This window comes from Podarcis melisellensis (genome assembly GCF_964234715.1).
Source record: "Podarcis melisellensis genome assembly, chromosome: 2".
Taxonomy (NCBI): Eukaryota; Metazoa; Chordata; class Lepidosauria; order Squamata; family Lacertidae; genus Podarcis; species Podarcis melisellensis.
Window position 1 is genome coordinate 120053379 of NC_138529.1, and position 22498 is coordinate 120075876.

Below are 22498 nucleotides of genomic sequence, written 5' to 3' on the forward strand. Positions count from 1 at the left end.
GGGGAGAGGTTCCCAACCAGATAGCACAGATGATCACTTGGACACTGGAACAGGAAAGGACAATGGAGTTGGCCAGACTCTTCCCCAGCCATCTCCTCACCTTGTTCCCTGGCTTTGTGGCCAGGAAGGCCAGCACCACAGTGATGGTTTTGGCCAACACAGAAGAGATGGCAACTGAGAAGATGATGCTGAAGGCAGATTGCTGGAGAAGGCAGGTAGCTTTCTTTGGCCGGCCAATGAAGAGAAAGGAGGACAAGAAAGAAAGCAGGAGTGAGAGAAGGAGGATGTAGGAAAGGTCCCGGTTGTTGGCTTTGACTATGGGAGTTTCCTGGTATTTTATGAAGATCCCTAACACAAAGCTTATGGTTAAGGACAAGAAGAGGGCAAAGGAAGATAGGACGATCCCCAAAGATTCTTCATAAGTCAAGAAGGTGATAATCTTGTGGACACATTGATCTCGGACCTTGTTTGGATGTTGATCGTTTGGACATTTGACACAACGCTCTGCATCTGCAAAGAACAAGACTAATTACAGCCTTATATCTAACGGGACATTTTTATTTTAAAGAAGGAAATCTCGGGGGGGCAGGCAACATGGTATCACAATCGAGAGTGTTCTTCTGCACACCTCACAATAACTCCATCAGTGATTTACAGCGAGAAACATAGGCTTTTGTGAATTTATGCATTCATTCCTGCTCCTCGGTGGACAGGCATTTATTGATTTATGTGTTTCTATCCTGCTTTTCAAGCAGATTGCAATATTAGCAAACAAATAAAATACTAATCTGTAAAGAAGTGGACTGCAACCCAAGTCCATAAGAAAACTCTTCCTATAGATGGTGGCTATCCAGTGTTAATCCAACTCAGAAGAGATCATGAAAATAGACATAAGTAACCTCAGACCTATGCCCTCTTCCTGAAGGGTGGTCCTTTACACTAAAGCCACCCACCTTCCTGAGTGGAGATGGTCCCTTCTGGGCAGGGAATGCAGTCATAGCAGCAAAGTGGCTTTCCTTCCTGAACCATCCTGAGGAACCCAGGGTGACATCTTTCCACACACCTGGAAGGCGGCAGGGGCTAGACGTAAAAACAAGGAGGGAAATGTATTAGAGCTAATTTATCTATTGAAATAAGGCACAGAGTTGGTAAGGATTCAATGTGGACTCCACAACCATGGTTTACATATAAGCTGGTAAGTGTGCAAAAGCCTTGCTTGCAGTCCAACAGACTAGCAGAACAATCTGCATGCTAACACACAACAGGGCCTTGCCTGCTGTGGCATCCTGGATGTGGGAATTCTAAGGAAGGGCAAGCTAAAAGTATAATAAATAATTACATTGCTTCCCTGTTCATTCCTGTGTCCACTTCCCTTCTTCTGTTGATTCTCCTGGGTCCAATTTTATAATACATGCCTGTCCTCTTATGTCAAAATAGATGTGGTCAAGGTGAACACAGTGGAAACTGCTATTTTCAAGTTTGCATTCAATAGAATATTTCATTACCTATTTTACACGCATCCTAAATAAACAGATACCCTGCCCCAAGCCTCACTGTTAGATCTTGAATGTTGGCATTGGAAAGCATTTGAAGGAACACACACACACACAAAAAAAAAAACCTGGTACACTTATTAGACCTTGAAGAACTGGGAAAACTGTGAAATGAAAGAGATAATTTCTCCCACCTTATAGTTCCAATTGAGCCATGCAATGGCGTTCTGATCGATGGTGAACTGTACATCTGAGGATCCCTGTCTGCTGATACTCCCAAGCTTCAATTTAGAAATGGACTTATTGGTAGACTTCATCCAGTTCACAATGTCCAGGTCAGCTGCCAACTCTCCATTCTCATCCAAGTACACTCTGTCCATGGAAGAATTGTAGAACTGGGAGTTTCCCATGAAAGGGTGGAGCTAGAATGGCAAAGAGAACAGCAGCATTTAGAAGACAGGAACCCACCTTGGCTACTCCATTTCGCCCATTTCTTGCTTGGCTCTCCTTTGAACAGTGGCTGGCTGAGAGTTGTGTGTCCTTAAAAAGTTGGCTACATTAATTCAAGGGAACATACAGGTAAGAAAGACTAAGGCTGCCATCCTGTATATGCATATCAGGGAACATGTTTAACTGAACCTAAAATGACGTTTTGCTAGACCTAAGTTAGTAGTGAAGGAAAACCTGTAATTTTATTACACAGCTAGACACAACTGTCTTTCTTCCTTCAGCATAAATGTGGGCTGGCTGAGCTAACTGTTAGGTGTGATTGGAGCTGGTTGACTGACTGTACCAAAGAGAGCTCACTAATGGCTCCTTGTCATCTTGAAAAAAAGTGACAAGTGTCTATATTGGAAAAGGGAATACCTGCCATGGCTGTAGCCTTTGAGCTTCCAGCTTCATCGCCCTCTGCTGAGAATACGCAGCATTTAAGGCATATGCCACAGTTTGGACAGTATTGTAAATCTTGCCGCTGTCTAGAGAGAGGATTCTTTGCAACAAATCTTGTGGCAGCATCTCCCTTCTCTCTCTCTCTTTGCATCTGGTCCAGCCTTTCACTGATGATGCATGCCTTAAATAGAAACAATTATAATCTGTCTCCACAATCTTTTTCATAACAGGGAAAAGGTGAGGGAGAATATCATAGTTTCTCCATTCCTTTATCATAATAGGGAAGGAAAGAAAACCATGGATATGTTGGAAAGATATGCTACTGTGCATTAAGTCCAAGGTGAGTTCCCCCATAGCTGTTGTGATCAAGACTTTCCCTGCAAGAGGTTTTATTATCATTCCAAATACATATTGTATCATTTGTATTCCGATTAAGATAAAATTTGTGTCCACGTAATAAACAAAGACATGGACTTGTCTCCACTTGAAGAAGGAAAGATAATTGATCAGTGCACCATTCTTATTCTCCAGTGGGATATTTTGTAAGATTCCAACACAAATCCCCCTCTCAATGAGAACAGGCATCAAGGTCCTCTTGAACCTCTCTCCATTGTCAGTTTCTGGCACAAGGAGACCAATAAAAGTCCATCTGAAGTGCTGGAGCAGCTTGACAATCCCTGGATACAGAGCTTCTTCTTTGGGGACCATCCGGTAGAAAAAAGGAAACTGCCTCTTATCATTCACACCATGAGACACAAAAGCATAGCTGACCTGGCAAGAAAAGAAAGATTGTTGGCTTGCTTTGGCTCAAAGCCCACATATTTCTTACCCCAGATAGCAAACACTTCCCATGTAGAGATAAATCTTCCCAGACCCAGAACATAGAAGCCCACTTTTATCTGTATGGATTTCTTGAATTTCTGTTTTTATATGCTTTTTTATACTACTTTCATCTTGCATTTCTGAATTAAATGACATTGTTACCGTTTTGATGTTGTGCAACACATGGGTGTTTTTTAAAAAATGAAGTGGGTTATAAAAGTTTTAAATGAATAAAAATTCAGTGTTTCACTCAGAGGAAACCAGTCCACTTTCCTTAGTATTTAGATACACAGACACCTGTACCACAATGTTTCTATTCTATTCCACTTTTACACATACAGAGGGGCAGAAGAAATTCATTGCTATTCAGGTATCCATCTGAATCTGCAAACAAGTTCAGAAGCGGTGGAGTGAACGATTTGTCTAGTTATGAATGAGATCTCTGAAAATACTTTTGTCCAGAACAATGAAACAGTACAAAAGTACAGCACAAACAACATTCTAAAATCATTCATTATAAAATTAATTAAATTCAAGCCACTGGGCACCATTGGGCCAGAGCTCCAAATAAAATAAGAACAGCTAAAAACATAGGAAAAAATCATTAAAACAATACAGTGGTACCTCGGGTTACATACGCTTCAGGTTACAGACTCCACTAACCCAGAAATAGTACCTCGGGTTAAGAACTTTGCTTCAGGATGAGAACAGAAATCGCAGCAGGAGGCTCGATTAGCTAAAGTGGTGCTTCAGGTTAAGAACAGTTTCAGATTAAGAATGGACCTCCGGAATGAATTAAGTATTTAACCCGAGGTACCACTATACCTATGATTTTGATTTGAAGTAAAAGTTGGATTTAATAGATTTTTTAAAGAATATAACTAAGCCTTTAATGGGGCCCAAGGAACCCATAATAATTCAAACTAATGAGATTGATTCTCTTGTAGCTTCATTTTTAATGGATACAAACAGCTAAAAACATAGGGAAAATAGATAGGCGAGAGGAAATGAATGTAGCAGGAACCTCAAAGCCACTGAAGAGGTATGTCTCCAAAGGAGTGTGCAGCAGAACTATCACCAATGTGATATCATCTTCTTTATTTTTATAAAGTCTGCATTGTGATTCTGCTACAAATTCGGAAAGAACTCCTTTGAGAAGAGATGCTCGTCTGAGAGAATCTAGATATGTGTCTGTCCACCAAGAGAAATCCCTCCCAAATCACTCTTCTGTCTCACTTTGCCCATCTCTTTGACCCCCTCTTTTAGTTCTCTGCAATGAGGCTCAGCCAGAAAATGCCATATCCCTCTCCATTCCTACCTGTGGGATTTTATAGATGCCCAATGTGCCTGAAAGCAAGATGGAGTTTTGAGAGTCAGCCATTTCCAGAACAGTCAGTAAATCATTCCGTCTTCCACATTTGTAGTTTGGAATATTTGCCTTCCCGGTAGACAGCAGGTCTAGCAAAGCGTCATAGGTCACCCTTCCATCAAAAAAGTTCTCATGCATGCTGTAGCCCAGGGTGATGTTGAAGGAGAGCCCGGCATTCTGGCTGAACTCTTGAATGGCAAGCGAGAAGGAGAGCACCTCCCAGTACTTTGTGCTCCCTTTCCTGCAAAAATATACAGATTGTGTCGTCATCCTGCAGTTGTAGCAGATTTATCTGAGGGATTTTTAAGGCAAGCTATAACAGGTGATAGGGGACGCGGGTGGCGCTGTGGGTAAAAGCCTCAGCGCCTAGGGCTTGCTGATCAAAAGGTCGGCGGTTCGAATCCCCGCGGCGGGGTGCGCTCCCGTTGCTCGGTCCCAGCGCCTGCCAACCTAGCAGTTCGAAAGCACCCTCGGGTGCAAGTAGATAAATAGGGACCGCTTTCTAGCGGGAAGGTAAACAGCGTTTCCGTGTGCAGCTCTGGCTCGCCAGAGCAGCAATGTCACGCTGGCCACGTGACCCGGAAGTGTCTTCGGACAGCGCTGGCCCCTGGCCTCTTGAGTGAGATGGGCGCACAACCCCAGAGTCTGGCAAGACTGGCCCGTACGGGCAGGGGTACCTTTACCTTTTTATAACAGGTGATATAAAAAACTGGATTTTATTTCCAGAACTTTACTTATGCTTACAGTGATTCAGAAACAAAGCCAGCAGCTCAAAAGCTCACCGAATTATATATCATTGGGAGAGAGAGAGAGGATAGCCTTTGTGAAGGAACTGCACTGCTAAAAAGGAATAAACGTATTATATTTATTTTATTTTGGGACATTTGGGGTCGATTTGTTTTCTAGAACAAATCTTGGTTGGCAGTCAGCTGACTCTTCTTTGATTTTTAGTATGTTTATGGACCTACAGCCTAAAATCAAATGTATCTCGAATGTATGATTGTGGGGAGAAGAAATAACTCCTTCCCCACAAAATCTCTTACCATTTAAAGCTGGTAGAGGGAGTCCTGTTGAAGGTTTGTTCATGAAATATGGCTTTTGTGGGAGAGATGATCCCACCAATGAGGTGGTCTCCTTGCCTGTAATAGTTGAATGGGTCTATCTGACTCCTCTCCAAAGTTAATGAGCATTTTGCTTTCTGCATCTCACAGTCTGCATAAGGCAGTAGCAGCAGCAGAAGAAGAACAACAACAAGAAGAATCACCGTCATTCTGGGACTGCCTGGAACAGCCCTCTCTGTTGTGTATTCTCCCCTCAGTTCATTAAATGAAGCCCAACCCTTCTTGTAAAGCTGATGAAGTCCAAACAAGACTTCACATCTGAAGGTATAGAAGACAAGCTCATGACTATATATTCTGACTCACCTGCCCTAAACCTCTGTCCAAGCTGTTGATGACATTTATGTCCCTGTCCTTTCCACCTTGAATGCACAATGTCACCTCACGTAGCTCTTGTTTTTGGTTTTTATTTTAATGCCATCAGATATGATCTTTGGACAAATCCCAGGAGTTTTGGTGTGTAGAAATGAGGAGGCTCACTACGATTTTGATAATCATAAGGGAGATAAGCATTGGCTCTGCAACACCCTGCAATCTTTACATGGCTCCATGCAGGGTTGGAGAAAACATGTTTTGCAACAGCCCTCAGATGTCACTCTAGACTCTAAAATGGCGAAGGGAAGTGGCAGCTGAACATATCTAAACTTTTTGGAAAAGCACATTCACAAGAGTCAGGGTCAACTTTTGGTTTTCAGACAGTGGGGAGGAAACTCTGCTCTATAGGCCAGATTAGGCCCATCATATCCCCCTCCCCTTTTGACCTGTATGGCTGTTACGGTCAATCTGTGTCATCGCAACAACCCTTCACTTGACATTTCTTTTCTTTCTTTCTTTTAATATGATTTTTATTAATTTCTTTTTTAACACAATATTTCAGCATACCAATAACAAAACAAATAAATTCTTTGCTCCACTGAGCTTGTGACTCCCCTCCATCCCTTCAACAGGTTTTTAATTTTCGAATCTTTGTGTCACACTTTATATCCTCTGCTTCAGACCTTTATATCCTTATGAACAACTCTGTCTCAATGGTCTATAAAGTTTTGAGATTTGTTCGTTGCAGAATTTATATCAATCCCGCTAGTGCCTTCACATTTTTACAATAGTTATTCATATACCCAGTAAATATACTCCAATCTCTTTGAAACTTTTGGTCATCTTGGTTCCAGATCCTGGCTGTCAGTTTGGCCAATTATGCATAGTCCATCATCTTCGTCTGCCACTCCTCAATTGTTGGTAATTCCTGCAAACCTAAGTAAATTTAAATGCTTTACTTACAGTAATCAGAAGTCTCACTCACGCATTGTTCAACGCTACAGCAGAAACAACACAGTTCAATGCTACAGCAGAAACAAGAAGATAATTTTGCTGCAAAATACAGAAGTTAGTCTCAGCCTGAGTCTAGAGTCTGGAGCCCCTGCCTCAGATGCCTGCTCAGCTTACATGGGTCAAAAAGAAGAAAAAGAGAGGAACAGGAAACAAATACAGTGGTACCTTGGTTCTCGAACTCAATCTGTTCGCAAACCAAGGTGCAGCTTCTGATTGGCTAATTGGCCCCGGAAACAATGCCAACAGCCGAAACAGACATCCAACTTCCAGAAATCGTTCGCAAACCGGAACACTTACTTCCAGGTTTGCGGTGTTTGGGGGCCGATTTATTCGGGATCAAAGCTGTTCGGGAACCAAGGTACCACTGCAATGCCTCCCTCCCCAGAGGAGGTGGGGGTGTCCAGGCCATGCCCCCTCTATAAATTTACAGCTCTGTGGTCCTTAACCCTTTCATTTAACAACTAGCATAGACATGCACTGTTAGGTCTAACTGAAAAATCTCCCAGTTTCCACCTCATCTTTGGTGGTGACCCTACATATAACATTAGGGATTACAAGGTGAGAAGGTGGTGGTGGCAGAGGGGACAGCTGGCTCTTGGGTTGGGGAGGGGAAAGCTCCACCTTTGGTTCCTCGAAGTGATGATGACTTCTGCATCTAACTTCTCCACCTGGACTTGGGAGGTGCCTCCTGTATCTGGGATGACAGCTTGAAGCGCACCAGCACCCACCCTGCCCTTGTCCTCCAAAGGTCTGGATTGCAGGACAAGATGAAGAGAGGCAGGAAATTATACGAAGAGAAGTCGGTCCCTTCCTCACTCTCTTCCACTGTGGTTCCTGTGACAGCCCAGATCCCTCCTCTACCCCAATTGCACCCCCAGTTTTTAAAAGGTCCCAATGCAATGTGGTTTCCAACGGCCCTTCAGCCCACCTGTCCTCCTTGGGTCTCCACTGAAGCACATTAGGAAATCCAATGGATCTGGCACTGAATTCAGGAAAGGGGAGAATCAGAAGTGTTCTGGTGTGGCTAGGAGGATGCAGCCACCCTATTGTTATGAAAGGCTTATGTTCAGAGTGCACCCAGGATTTGATACAATATATGCCAGTATGTAGGAATGAAACCACGACAGACGAGTAGTAGGTGTCATGTGAGAGGCATCTGCCGGGGCAAGCCCCGGGAACTCTCTTTTATTGATTATTACAAACATTGCCACAGGTGTGCTTGTGGCTGATTGGTTGATACAAACACAAAGCAACTTGTTGCTGATTGGTTAACATAAGTACAAGGCGGGAATTACATATGAACATTAATCACCAGTAGATTAAAGGCTGGGAAATGGGGCTGGAACTAGACAGGCATGAAGCCTTCCTAATTAAATTATAACTAAAGATTGATATAGCATGACTAAAACAATTACTAATGATTGATCATAACATGAAAGAATATAATAATCGAGTTCCGTAGATGTGGTCAGCTATGCATTGAGAACAGGTCATCATGAACTTAAGATGAACTGAGCAAGGAGGGAATGTCTTGGTGTTTGGAACAGGTTTGTACAGTGTGTGCAGAAACAGAGAAAAGATTATGAGTGAGACTTCCCAGAATACCAGAGAAAAGAAGCAAGAAGCGAGACTTCCCAGAATGCCACAGTTATGTGCAGGAACAGAATTTCCCTTCACCAGTATCCACAGCAACTGCATCAGTGGTTCATAGTGTACCAGAATTAGTGGTTAGCTCTGAGGAAGCTGAACCGTTAGGAAGAGAAGACCAGGAGGGATATGATGCTGGTAGTAGATTTGGATTGCAAACATCATCAAACACAGCCAGTATTGTGATTTTTTTTATTTTTATGATTTATTAAATTTGTTAGTCACTTTATCTTGCTCAGGACAACCCAAAACGACTTACAACCAAACAAACGAGGGAAAAACCCCCTCATAAATACATTAAAACCAAGAGGAAAAAGAAATACATTAAAACATCCCACTGACATCTAACAGGCCGCAGATAGTTAAAGGAATGAGGCCTGGTTGTAGAGGTAAGTTTTTGCCTGGAACGTAAAGATATACAGTGAGGGCACCAGGCAAGCCTCCCTGGGGACAGCATTCCACAAAAGGGGAGTCACTGCAGAAAAGACCCGTTCTCATGCTGCCAACTACCGGATCTCTCGTGGAGGGGGAAAACAAAGAATGGCTTCAAATGATGAACAAAGTGTTTGGGTCAGTTACCGTATTTTTCGCCCTATAGGATGCACTTTCCCCCCTCCAAAAATGAAGGGGAAATCTGGGTGCGTCCTATGGGGTGAATGCAGGCTTTCGCTGAAGCGTGGAGAGCGAGAGGGGTCGTTGCGCACCGATCCCTCTCGCTCTCCAGGCTTCAGGAAGACATCCGCAGCCTAGGCAGCCCTGCGAGAGTTCCCGCAGGGCTGTCTAGGCTGCGGATAGTAGCCTGCTTCCTGGAGCGCCGGGCGCGCTGAAAGCAGAGCGCCCAGCGCTTCGGGAACACATCCGCAGCCTAGGCAGCCCTGCGGGAGATCCCGCAGGGATGTCTGCTTCCCGGAGCGCCCCGTGCGCCGGACAGACATCCGCAGCGTGGGGAGCCCTGCAGGAGTTCCCCGCAGGGCTCCCCATGCTGCGGATAGCAGCCTGCTGCCCGGCGTGCGGGGCACCCTGAAGCAGAGCGCCCCTTGCGCCGGGCAGACATCGGCCAGCCCCACAAGCTCGGGGGACAGCAGGGAGGCGCAGCGCCGTCATCCCGCTGTTCCTCGACCTGGTTTGGTTTCCCCGACCTGCTTTGGGGGGGGGGAATAAAGGGGGGGGGGAATTTCCTTTATTTCACCCCAAAAAAACTAGGTGCGTCCTGTGGGACGAAAAATACGGTATATGTGACTAGTTATTCCACAAACTGCAATTGTCATTGCAATGAAATTGAGGAGAGAACAGATCACACAGGTGGGATAATTAATGACAGGAACTCGTTTTCTCTGCTTTATAACTGGATGCAATGTTAGTTTGAGAGAACATTCCCAATTAGAAATACACAAAAATCCCCACCTACCCCCCCCCCCAGATCCCAGATACCCAGTTGGTATTGGCAATTGCATGGTTAGGCAGGTATAATGTATCTGGGTGATCAATTAGGTTCTGGGGAGATCTCTCACTTGCAGCGTCAGCCCAGTTTCCTAAGATTTCCTCCTGCACTGTTGTGCCCCTCAACAGGTCTCACTTGCAAAAGAGCAGCTGAATGAAATAAAACCTCCTGGCGTTTTGTTTCACTGTTTGGTTTTTGTTATCAGATGCTCCTTTGTATTCAGATCAGCACTCAGCACAATAATGTAGCACTTGGGAACAAAGATGCAGCCCAGAAGCCCAGCACTGGAGGCCAACATAGAGAAGATCTGCACGGCTACCATGTATTTCCCCTTGGTGCTCAGGTAGGTGGGCACAAAGGACACCCAAACACTGCAGAAGACCAGCATGCTGAAGGTGATCAGCTTGGCCTCATTGAAGGCCCCAGGCAGCTTCCTGGCTAGGAAAGCCACCATGAAGCAGATGGCAGCCAGGAAGCCCATGTAGCCAAGGGCACCATAAAACATGACAACAGACCCTTCATTACATTGCAGGATGGTCTGCCCAGGTTGGGACCTCATGTCTGAGTCTGGGAATGGGGGAGAGGTTCCCAACCAGATAGCGCAGATGATCACTTGGACACTGGAACAGGAAATGACGATGGAGTTGGCCAGACTCTTCCCCAGCCATCTCCTCACTCTGTTCCCTGGCTTTGTGGCCATGAAGGCCAGGACCACAGTGATGGTTTTAGCCAACACAGAAGAGACGGCAACTGAGAAAATGATGCTGAAGGCTGTTTGTTGGAGAAAGCAGGTCACTTTCCTTGGCCGGCCAATGAACAGGAAGGAGGACAGAAAGGAAAGCAGGAGGGAGATGAGGAGGATGAAAGAGAGGTCCCGGTTGTTGGCTTTGACTATCGGAGTTTCTAGGAATTTAAGGAAGATTCCTAGCACACAGCCTGTGGTGATGGAAAAGAAGGCGGCAAAGGAAGCCAGGAGGATCCCCAAAGATTCTTCATAGGCCAGGAAAGTGATAACTTTGGGAACACATTGAACTTGACCCTTGTTTGGATACTGATCTTCTGGACATTTGGTACAGTGTTTTGCATCTGAGGGGGAGAAAAGGGGTGCCTTAGCATCATTTACATCCATTACTATCTTTGTTCTATTGCATCTTGAAAAAATATGCTGAAGTCAGGAGGTAAGAATGTGCAATAAGGAATTGGTTTCTTAATTTGCGTATTGTACCATTCCTTTCCCCTCAGGTGACAGAGGTGGCACATAATTTTTTCCTCAAATTTTATGACCAGAAATTTCTTGTGACGTAGATAAAGATGAAAGGCAGTAATGGTCCGCCAGAGATGCTTCTGGTGTCTTGATTGTACAGCTTTTGCAAATGCTGAATACACACCTCTTTGCCTTGACCCTTGACATTTATGTTTTATTTTGTGGGGCGTAACTGTTCTACTAAACAATTCAAAGTGTTGTGCTGACCTTTAAAGCCCTAAACGGCCTCGGTCCAGTATACCTGAAGGAGCGTCTCCGCATCCATCGTTTTGCCCCGAACTGAGGTCCAGCACCGAGGGCCTTCTAGCGGTTCCCTCGCTGCGAGAAGCCAAGTTACAGGGAACCGGGCAGAGGGCCTTCTCAGTAGTGGCACCCGCCCTGTGGAACGCCCTCCCACAAGATGTCAAAGAGAAAAATAACTACCAAACTTTTAGAAGACATCTGAAGGCAGCCCTGTTTAGGGAAGCTTTTAATCTTTAATAGGTTATTGTATTTTAGTGTTTTGTTGGAAGCTGCCCAGAGCGGCTGAGGAAACCCAGCCAAGATGGGCGGGGTATAAATAATAAATTATTGTAGTTGTTGTTGTTGTTAGTATTATTATTATACTGCCCTGTTCCACCTGAAACGGATTCATTTAATATAAATTATATATCTGGCCACTGAATTTTAAAACAGGGGAATAGCCCACAGTTCACTTCCTTGAGGTCATTTGTTTCAACCTACTTCCTGTAATTTATGAAGGTGATTAAAAATAGAGATGTCAAGAAACGATCCACATTTAAAAATATCTCTATCAGAAAATGCCTCTAAATTAATCGCTGACCTCTTTCTAGTTCTCCCTTGGAGTCACCCACCTTCCCAAGTGGAGATGGTCCCTTCCACACATGGAGCACAACCATAGCAGCAAACTGCCTCTCCTTCTTGAACTACCTTGGCGTATCCCGGGCGACAGCTTTCAGTGCACCTGGACCGAGGCCTGGTCTAATCATAAAGAGAAGATGCTGCATTAAAGAGACAATAAAGGGAGTATTTGTGTCTACAGAGTTCACTTACAGAGTTTGGAAATGACCCTACAGGATCTCTTGTCCTTCTTATCACATGCACTTTTTTCAGGGAAGCACTTTTGATGCAGAATGACATGGTAGGGAGACCTCCTGGCTGTGTTTGCTTGCTTGTTCCAAAATTATATACAGTGGTACCTTGGGTCACAGACGCTTCAGGTTACAGAACGAATTAAGTACAGTGGTACCTCGGGTTAAGTACTTAATTCGTTCCGGAGGTCCGTTCTTAACCTGAAACTGTTCTTAACCTGAGGTACCACTTTAGCTAAGGGGGCCTCTTGCTGCCGCCATGCCGCAGCCACACGATTTCTGTTCTCATCCTGAAGCAAAGTACTTAACCCGAGGTACTATTTCTGGGTTAGCGGAGTCTGTAACCTGAAGCGTATGTAACCTGAAGCGTCTGTAACCCGAGGTACCACTGTATCTGACCTTTCTATCACAACCTCCAAGTGTCCCGATTTTCCAGGGACAGTCCCAAAATTACGAAAGCCATCTTGGCTTCTGATTTAATCCTGGAATGTCCTAATTTCCCCCGCCAGTGCCACTGCTGCCGATCTCAGGGAAGAGAATGAGCCAGTGCTTGTTCTGAGTGGTGGCGGCAGTGAGGGAGCGTCCTGCTGCCTCTCTGTGGCCTTTCCATGGCTGCCTCTGCCAGCCTCCTCCCTTTGGCAGCTCGTAGCGGCTTCTGAAGAGCAGGCGAAGAGGAGGAGAGGCTGCCACCACTGAGGCCCAGCCCTGTGTGATGTGCTGGCTCTTGCTGCAGGCAGAGGGCAGAGATGCCCTGGGAAGGAAGGAAGTAGAAGTGGAGAGGAGCACAAATAGTCAATAATAATAATAATAATAATTTATTTGTACCCCACCTATCTGGCTGGGTTTCCCCAGCCACTGTGGGCAGCTCCCAACAGAATATTAAAAACACGATAAAACATCAAACATCAAAAACTTTCCTAAACAGGCCTATCGTCAGATGTCTTCTAAAAGTCAGATAGTTGTTTATTTCCTTGACATCTGATGGGAGGGCATTCCACAGGGCGGGCACCACTACAGAGAAGGTTCCTTGTAACCTCACTTCTCACATGGAGGGAACCGCCAGAAGGCCCTCAGAGCTGGACCTTAGTGTCCGGGCTGGACGATGGGGGTGGAGATGCTCCTTCAAGTATACTGGACCGAAGCCGTTTAGGGCTTTAAATGTCAGCACTAACACTTTGAATTGTGCTTGGAAACGTACTGGGAGCCAATGTAGGTCTTTCAAAACCGGTGTTATGTGGTCTCAGCAGCCGCTCCCAGTCACCAGTCTAGCTGCTGCATTCTGGATTAGTTGTAGTTTCTGGGTCACCTTCAAAGCCCCACAAAGAGCGCATTGCAGTAGTCAAAAAGAAATGCTTTGTGCGTCCATGTCTAATCTTGCCCCTTTCTAAAATATATTTGTGTGTGTGTGTGTGTGTGTGTGTGTTTCTTTTTGTAAATCTACCAAAGAGTAAAATAAACTAAAACATAGACTAAGGGGTTTTCTCATGACGGTGGAGGGTGTGTGCTGTGTCCTGTTGGGTGGAGACAAAGATAGGGCGGTTGAGAAGGGCCTGTTGGAGGGGAATGAGACATGTCCCTATTTGCATCAAAGTAGAGAACAAAAGATACAAAAACAATATGGCAATCCAAGACCGCAATAAGCAAGCACACTTACGAAGAGCAGTAGCTAAACAAGCCATCACCTGAAGAAGTTGACTTTAAAATGCCTTCTGAATTAATAATAATAATAATAATAATAATAATAATAATATACAAAAGAGTTCTGATTTGCTATATGAGGCGGCCTGAAGGTTCCAACCACTGCTCTACCTATTCAAAAGGACTTATGCCCAGATAAGTGTGAAATACTTTATGGATCTTAATTTTAGCTATGGAAATTTGGCTGACCTGTCGAGAAGGAATAAAAGCATTGTTAGGTTGGAGTCTCCCCGAGATTTGCTCTCTAGCATTAAAGAATATAAAGAAGATCTGCAGAAGGGACTTGGAAAAGAGTTAAGAGCCTCGGACATAAGATCTCCAGGTTGATGGACTATTTGGAATTGACGGAAAGGACTGGCAGAATCCGAGACCAGGGAGAAGAGATGGTGGAACAAGATTGGAAAACTTAAAGTTTTATTTATGGAAATACTGTAAAATTAATGAGTGATAGAAAAATGTTAGAATGAAATTTTATGGACTTAGTAGAAATGTTATAAGGAGTTAAGCATATATAAGTATTCTAGTTTTAATGGAAAATAAGGTTAAAAATATGTTAAGATATTTATAGTATGACAGAAAATAGAGAAATATGGAAAGGATTTGCTGAAACAATTAATAGAAGTGGAATACAAAAAGGGAGGTGAGAGGAGGTCGATGTAACAAGGGAATGAAATTAGAGCATGGAAAAGGTGTGATGTATGTTTTTAAATTGTTTTTGTTTTGTTTAGTTTGGTGTTAGGGTTAGGGATAGGGTTTTGTTTAGTTTAATGTGTTTAGTTTAATGTGTTAAGGTTGTGTTGTGTATTGTTTATATTTTGTATTGTATTGCTTTTTTGTTGTTTGTTTGTTTTGTTTTTCTCTTTTGTTTTTTCTTTCTTCTTTTCCTTTTTTGTAAATTCTAAAAGTAATAAATATTATTTGGGGGGGGAAAAAGATAAGTGTGCCCCGGGTTACGGTTGAAGTTCCCTTGGAACTACTCGACAGGTCATTCGAGCTCAAGACTTAACATGTGGCTTCAGTTGTCTCCTACCTTGTTACTACCCTTGGGCCACACAACGGCTTCTGAATTAATGGTGAACTTGAAATAAGTCGGTGTCTCTTTCTCTATACTCCCAACTTTCACTCTAAAACAAGACTTATTGGGAAGCATGACCCAGTTCTCAATATCAAAGTTGCCTGGCAGCTCCCCATTCTCGTCCAGTCTGAGGCTGCCCATGGAAGTGTTCAAAAACTGGATTTCTCTTAAGAAAGGATGAAGCTGAAATGGCAGGAAAAACACCAGCATTAAGGAAATAGAAAACTGTGTCGAATATCTCAGCCCTGTAGACTGTCATATGCGAAGGCTGCATAATAAAAATAAAAATCTTATTATTTATCCCATCTGACTAGGATGCCCTAGCCACTCTGGGGAGCTTCCAACATATGTAAAAAGATACAAACATAATAAAAATGACACGTTAAATTTCGCTATACAGAACTGCCTTCAGATGTCTTCTAAAGGATATATGGTTACTCATTTCCTTGGCATCTGACGGGAGGGCGTTCCACAGGGCGGGTGCCACTACCAAGAAGGCCTTCTGCCTAGTTCCCTGCAGCTTCACTTCTCGCAGTGAGAAGGCCTTTGGTGCCGCATCTCACAATGGGAGTGGAGATGCTCCTTCAGGTATACTAGGCTGAGGCCATTTATGACTTGCATCTCTCTCAGGGCACCAGAGCGCAAGAACTAGATGGTAGGGGAGTGTTCTGTCATAACCAGAATAGGCAGAAATATTACCTCCACCACGAGTGTCACTATTTAGATTTTCGTCCAAAATGGGAAAAACAAAACAAAAAATATTTCACCACCAAATTTGATTCCAGAGATGGGAAAATAGATTGCAATGGGAAACAAGGGAAACAACAAAGGAAAGGAAATACCTGCCCTGTAAAACTGGCTAAAAATTATAAACTAAAATTGAATCTGTGTTGGAGATGTAGGGTATCAGAGGGATCCTTATATCATGTATGGTGGGGGTGCGATAAAATTTTAAAAAAATGAAGAAATATACATGAGGAACTGAAAAAAAAAATTTAAAACAACAATTGGTAAGAAGCCGGAAACATTCCTTTTAGGAATTATAACAAATGACACCCAAAAAAGACATGAAGTGAATCTTTTTTATATGCAACAGCTGCCGCAAGGTTATGGATTGCAAAAAATTGGAAATCAAAAGAAGTAGCAACATTGAAAGATTGGCAATATAATTTTTTTGAAATGATTGAATTAGCAAAAATGATGGCAACAATTAGAATGCAATCTAATCAAAATCTCAAACGAGAATGGAAATGTCTAGAAGAATACATGACCACAAGATGCTCCAACAAGAACTTATTGATATGTATAGACTGATTTCACAAAGTTAAGTCAAGTTAAGCTAAGCAGATACATAAGATTGAAATGCTTAATTATTAAGATACAGAATTACAATCTCAATAATAAAGTTACAAAATAATAACAAGGAAGTCACGCACGGGTGGAGGGAAGACATAGGGCAAGAAATAAGAAATGGATAAATGTTGGTACATAATGAAATGTGGAATTGTGAATTTACGAATATAATGTATATGTATCAATATGTAAAGATTTCTTATATGTATTGCAACATTAATAATAAATCAATAAAGGGGGGAGGAAATACCTGCCATGGCTGTAGCCTTTGACGTTCCAGCCTGTCTCCTCCACTCGCCATCAGCATGACCTTTGATCTGGATGAATATGCAGCATTCAAAGCCTGAGCCACAGCCTGGACACTGAAGTAAGTGATGTAGCTGTCTTGAGACAGGGCTCTCTCCAGCTCCTCTTCTGGCACCATCTCCAGTTTCTCATTCTCTGTGCATCTTGTCCAACCTCTTACAGCCAACAAATGCTTTGAATAGAAACAATGGAATGCTTTATCCCAAAACTGTTTAAGAAGGACAGAATCTGGTTTATAGAACTGATATTCTTTCCTTATTGGGGGCTTCATGACAAAGGCGAAAGAGCCATGGATGTACTGGAAGTAATCAGGAGGAAGAGAAAAATTCAAATTAATGTCCTGAAAATTTGTTGAGATCCAGACTTTTGTCCCAATTTGTTCCACCAGTTTTCTTTGTAGTATCATGATGGTTACCCATGCCAAGTGAGTGTTTTCATAGTAAACAAATACATTGACTTGTCTCCATTTGGCAAAGGGTACACTCTGGAAGAGCATGTCTATTGTATACTTTTCTGGCAGTCTTTTTAACAAGCCAATGCAAATTTCATGTCTGATCAGCAGAGGAGTCAAGGCACTCAAGAACCTTTCACCGTTGTCATTGTCTGAAACAAAGAGGCCAATCCACGTCCATCCGAAATAGAGGAGGAACTTGACAATCCCCCAGCACTGAGTTTCTTCTCTGGGGAGTATCTGGTAGAGAAACGGGAACTCTCTTTTGTCATCAATAAGTTGAGTAACCAAGCCAAAACTGATCTAGTGAGGAAAGGAAGAGATTGGTGTTTTGTATTGCTTCCAGGATAATGAACAGATATTTATTAACCTGAAATTATTATTATCATTGAAATACACAATTTGTCCTGGTTGGGCTGGCTGGAGTCGTAGGCTGAAAGATTTGGACGTGCAAAATAACAAAAGCATTCTGGGAAATGACACCTGACCCGACCAGAGACGAATGGTTGATGAATTTGATGGACTATGCCGAAATGGTGAAAATGACGGGAAAATCAGAAACCAGGAAGATAGAAACTTTAATAAGGAATGGGGAGGGGAATATGTTACTTAAGAGAATACTGTAAACAACTAAAAACTTTGACAGGATTGTAATGTACAGTGGTACCTCCATGAAAACCATGGAGGGGTAGAGGAAAGTCTAAGGATTCAGGGAATCCTAAATGTTGATGATTATGATTAATGTTTGAATTCAAATGCCTAGTGTAAAACTGAATTTAAAAAATTTAAAAAATTATATTAAAAAAAGAAAGATCTGGAGGGCACCAGGTTGAAAGTAAGATCCCTGGATCCAGTCATGCTATTGTTTAGTTGTTTAGTCATGTCCGACTCTTTGTGACCCCATGGACCAGAGCACGCCAGGCACTCCTTGTTTTCCACTGCCTCCCGCAGTTTGGTCAAACTCATGCTGGTAGCTTCGAGAACAATGCCCAACCACCTCGTCCTCTGTTGTCCCCTTCTCCTTGTGCCCTCCATCTTTCCCAACATCAGGGTCTTTTCCAGGGAGTCTTCTCTTCTCATGAGGTGGCCAAAGTCTTGGAGCCTCAGCTTCAGGATCTGTCCTTCCAGTGAGCACCCAGGGCTGATTTCCTTCAGAATGGATAGGTTTGATCTTCTTGCAGTTGTCTTATGCTATAGCCAGGGCTTCCCCCCCACCCCACCAGAACTTATCAGAGCTCAGCTCCAGCACCTCTCAGGTGGGAGCCATTGCCATTCTAAGAGAACAAGGGAGAAGTTCATGGTGAGCTCCAGCACCTCTTTTTCTAGAAAAATAGCACTGGCTATAGCTAAGCATTATCTAATTTGGGGGGGGGCGGTTCTGTCTCGACTTCACTGGAAAGTAAGTGGAATTTTCTGCAGCTGAACTTCTCCTCTGCCCCTCCAGGCCCCACCCTTCATACCTGTGGGATTTTGTAGATGCCTGACAAGGCTGAAATCTGTTTTGAGTTTACAGAATTGCCCCCTTCAAGAACAGCCAAAAGGTTATTCTGTCTTCCACAGTGATAGTTGGGAATATTGCTTTCCCCACCTGCGACCAGGTCTAGCAAGGCATCAGAAGTGATCCTGGCATCAAAATAGTTATCATAGAGGTTGTAGCCTAGGGAGATGTTGGGTAAGAGCCTGGGATCACTGTTGATCTCCTGGATGGTGAACAAGAAGGACAAGATGTGCCAGTAGAACTTTTTCGTTGCGCTGTAATAAAAAGATACGTTAAAAAGTGTGAAGCTGCTGTTCGCCAGTACATGAAAACAAAATGTCACATCACAACTCTGAACAATGTGGGCACATAAATGCCCCTTTGAGTGCTCAGTTTGTGTTCTAGAAAGGGAATAAGGGTGCAATCCCAAACCCATTTGCCTGGCAGGAAACCCTGTTCAATCATTCAGACTTATTTTTCATGGGTTGATTGCACTGTAAGTCAGTAAATATCACTTTCAGGCCAGCAAATTGTGGGCGGTTGAGTCCTTTGGTTTAAAAATAAAAAGATATCACGAGGCCAGAAGGACTTCTTTTGCTCTTACTTTGAGTCTCCCTTGTGCAAGTGAAGTCAGCAGTGAGCAGAAAGTGGGCTGATACTCAGACCCAAATATATTCACCAGATGCATTGGGTGGCGCTGTGGGTAAAACCTCGGTGCCTAGGACTTGCCGATCGCATGGTTGGCGGTTCGAATCCCCGCGGCGGGGTGAGCTCCCATCTTTCGGTCCCAGCTCCTGCCCACCTAGCAGTTTGAAAGCACCCCCAAGTGCAAGTAGATAAATAGGTACCGCTTCATAGCGGGAAGGTAAACGGTGTTTCCGTGTGCTGCGCTGGTGCTGGCTCGCCAGAGCAGCTTTGTCACGCTGGCCATGTGACCCGGAAGTGTCTCTGGACAGCGCTGGCTTCCGGCCTCTAGAGTGAGATGGGCGCACAACTGGCCCGTACGGGCAGGGGTACCTTTACCTTTAAGCATGCAATGGGGGGGGGGAATGTTCTCTCAAACTGACCCAGCTATAATGGAGAGATCGGTAGAAGGAGAAAACTTTGTGCAACACACATAGATAAGCTATGGAACTCACACCAACCTGGATGGCCTTAAAAGGGAATTAGACAAATTCATGGAGGAATGGGCTCTTCTGCTCAAATCCTGCTTTTGGGTTCCTCACATCTGGTTGGCCATTGTGAAGAGTTTGGATTTGATATCCCGCTTTATCACTATCCTAAGGAGTCTCAAAGCGGCTAACAATCCCGTTTCCCTTCCTCCCCCCCCAACAAACACTCTGTGAGGTGAGTGGGGCTGAGAGACTTCAGAGAAGTGTGACTAGCCCAAGGTCACCCAGCAGCTGCATGTGGAGGAGCAGGGAAGCGAACCCAGTTCCCCAGATTACAAGTCCACCGCTCTTAACCACTACACTACACTGGTGAGAGCAGGATACTGGAATATATGGAATATATGGGCCCCCGTTGGCTGATCCAGGACTTTATTTCAGACTGAGGAACATTTTTTTAAAATAAAAAACATCACATCCCCTCCCACATTATCAGGACAAAATACTTTCTAACGAACACATCAATGAGCACTGGCTGAGCTCTCACACTCCCTTCCCCTCTCTCCAAAAGTTCAGTTGTACAATGCATGCAGATCTTCTTGCTATAGAATACATATAATCCACACACACATACCTTCCAACATTTCTCCATTGAAAATAGGGATGACCATTATTAGTAGTATTATTAGCATTAGTATTAGAATGACTGGGTTGCCCCAGCTACTCTGGGCAGCTTTCAACCTATATAAAAACACGGCAAAAGTTTTAAAACTTCCCTATACAGGGCTGCCTTCAGATGTCTTCTAAAGGTTGTATAGTTACTTATCTCCTTGGCTTGGGGTCAGATAATTCCGTACCCTCTAGCATTTCTCCGATGAAAATTGGGACATCCTAAGGAAAAGTGGGACACTGATGGATCAAAACAGAAACTGAGACGTCTTTTGTAAATCCAGGACTTTCCCTGGAAAACAGAGACACTCTGAGGGTCTGCACACATTCAACCACACTTGCAACCTTTGTATTAGGTAGAAATGCTGGTGATTGTGGAGAAAGCTGAAATAGGGACTGTTTCCCTTGTAAATAGGAACAACTGGAGCAGAGGCTGCAGAAATAAAAACATCCACCTGCACCTACTAACTTACCTTTTAACCTTCATTAATGGGGGTTGGGAAAAGTTGTATGGGTGTAGAAGAATTTTATTTGGAGATGTGTTTCCACTGATGAGGAAGTCTCCAGGGCAGTAGTAACTGCTTGCATCATTTTGATCCCTGATCAGATTCAAGGGGCATTTTGTCTTCAGGTGCCCACAGATTCCACGAGGCATTAGCAGCAAAAGTAGAAGCAGAACCACCAGAGAGATCATTCTGCCTTCTGCACCTTTCTTGTGAGCCCTCCTCTCTCCTCCTCAGCTAACTGATTAGAAGCCAAAAGCAATTGGAAGACCAAAGCTGCAGTGGCAATAAATTTATGCAAGCCACCCACCCTTTTACCTGCTCTAAATCTTGACTCGGTCTGTCTCTGATGCAAGAGATATTCCGGGTTCCAACGTTTTCCCTCCCAAGGCGCAATGCAAAAATTAACCTCAGGCTGCCTTTGATCCTAATGTGTAGGAAACCACCAGCAATGTCTCCCAAGCTTCAGAAATAATAATTACTATGATTGTAATAATTATAAAAGCAAGGCAACTCGTCCCTTCAATATCCTGGAGACTCTGTGTGGCTTGAGCAGCAGGTGTAGAGCTGGAGAAAAAAATGTATTTGTGAGAAATTGCAGGTGTGGCTTCAAAGTACGGTGTGAGTCGGAGTGGGGGGGGAGTTTGGCCTGAACTTTGCTGAGAGAAAACTGACAGCCCTGGTTGCAAAAGAGCAACAGCCGCCTTCTAGTGTTATTCCACAGCAATTGACAGTCAGAAGCCTCTGATTCTATGATTCTTTTTCAAAACCATCTAAGTTGGTAGCCATCACCCATAAAAGTGATTCATCTTCTCAACACAATCACACCGCATGGGCTGAACACATCTTTCGACATGATGTTTATTGTAGTACCTCTTTAAGAATCACTTGGTGTAATAATAATAATAATAATAATAATAATAATAATAATTTTATTATTTATATCCCGCCCATCTGGATGGGTTTCCCCAGCCACTCTGCGTGGCATTAAAAAACATATTATTAATATGTTTAATATGATTAAAATTGTAATCAATTTTTTTTTTAAAAAAAAAAACTTTCAGCAAGTAGAATTAATGAAGGAATCTTTACAGTCTCTACACCAAAGGGGGGGGCAATTTGAATTATATGGGAGGCAATTCGAGAATGACTTAGACCAAGTTAATGGCCTTTTAGGCTTCCTCCACATGAATAGGAGTTCACTTTTTGAATAATAACATTTTTATTTTTTTTAAAGATATTTATTAAAGTTTTAAAAGGTACAAAAAGAAAAAGCAAAAAACATCATTTTAAACAAAAAAATAATAATACCACACATTCCAATAGGTAAAGAAAAAAGGATAAAATACAAAAGAAAAAAAAGAAAAAGAAAAGAGAAAAAGCAGAAAACTA

The 22498-nt window shown here is 43.4% G+C and overlaps 1 protein-coding gene and 1 long non-coding RNA gene across 2 annotated transcripts in view; both read right to left on the reverse strand.

Moving 5' to 3' along the window:
• LOC309365509 overlaps positions 1–22498 on the reverse strand; it is a 153326-nt gene that overhangs the window by 88792 nt on the left and 42036 nt on the right. The window lies entirely within an intron of this gene.
• LOC309361410 (vomeronasal type-2 receptor 26-like) lies at positions 1634–21952 on the reverse strand (the record flags this gene model as incomplete). The annotated part of the gene is made up of 8 exons (XM_081896329.1): positions 1634–1915; positions 4525–4816; positions 7644–7772; positions 10296–11196; positions 12229–12355; positions 16842–17651; positions 18809–19048; positions 21935–21952. The coding sequence occupies 8 exons, from the start codon at positions 21950–21952 to the stop codon at positions 1634–1636; spliced, it is 2799 nt and encodes a 932-aa protein (XP_081752455.1).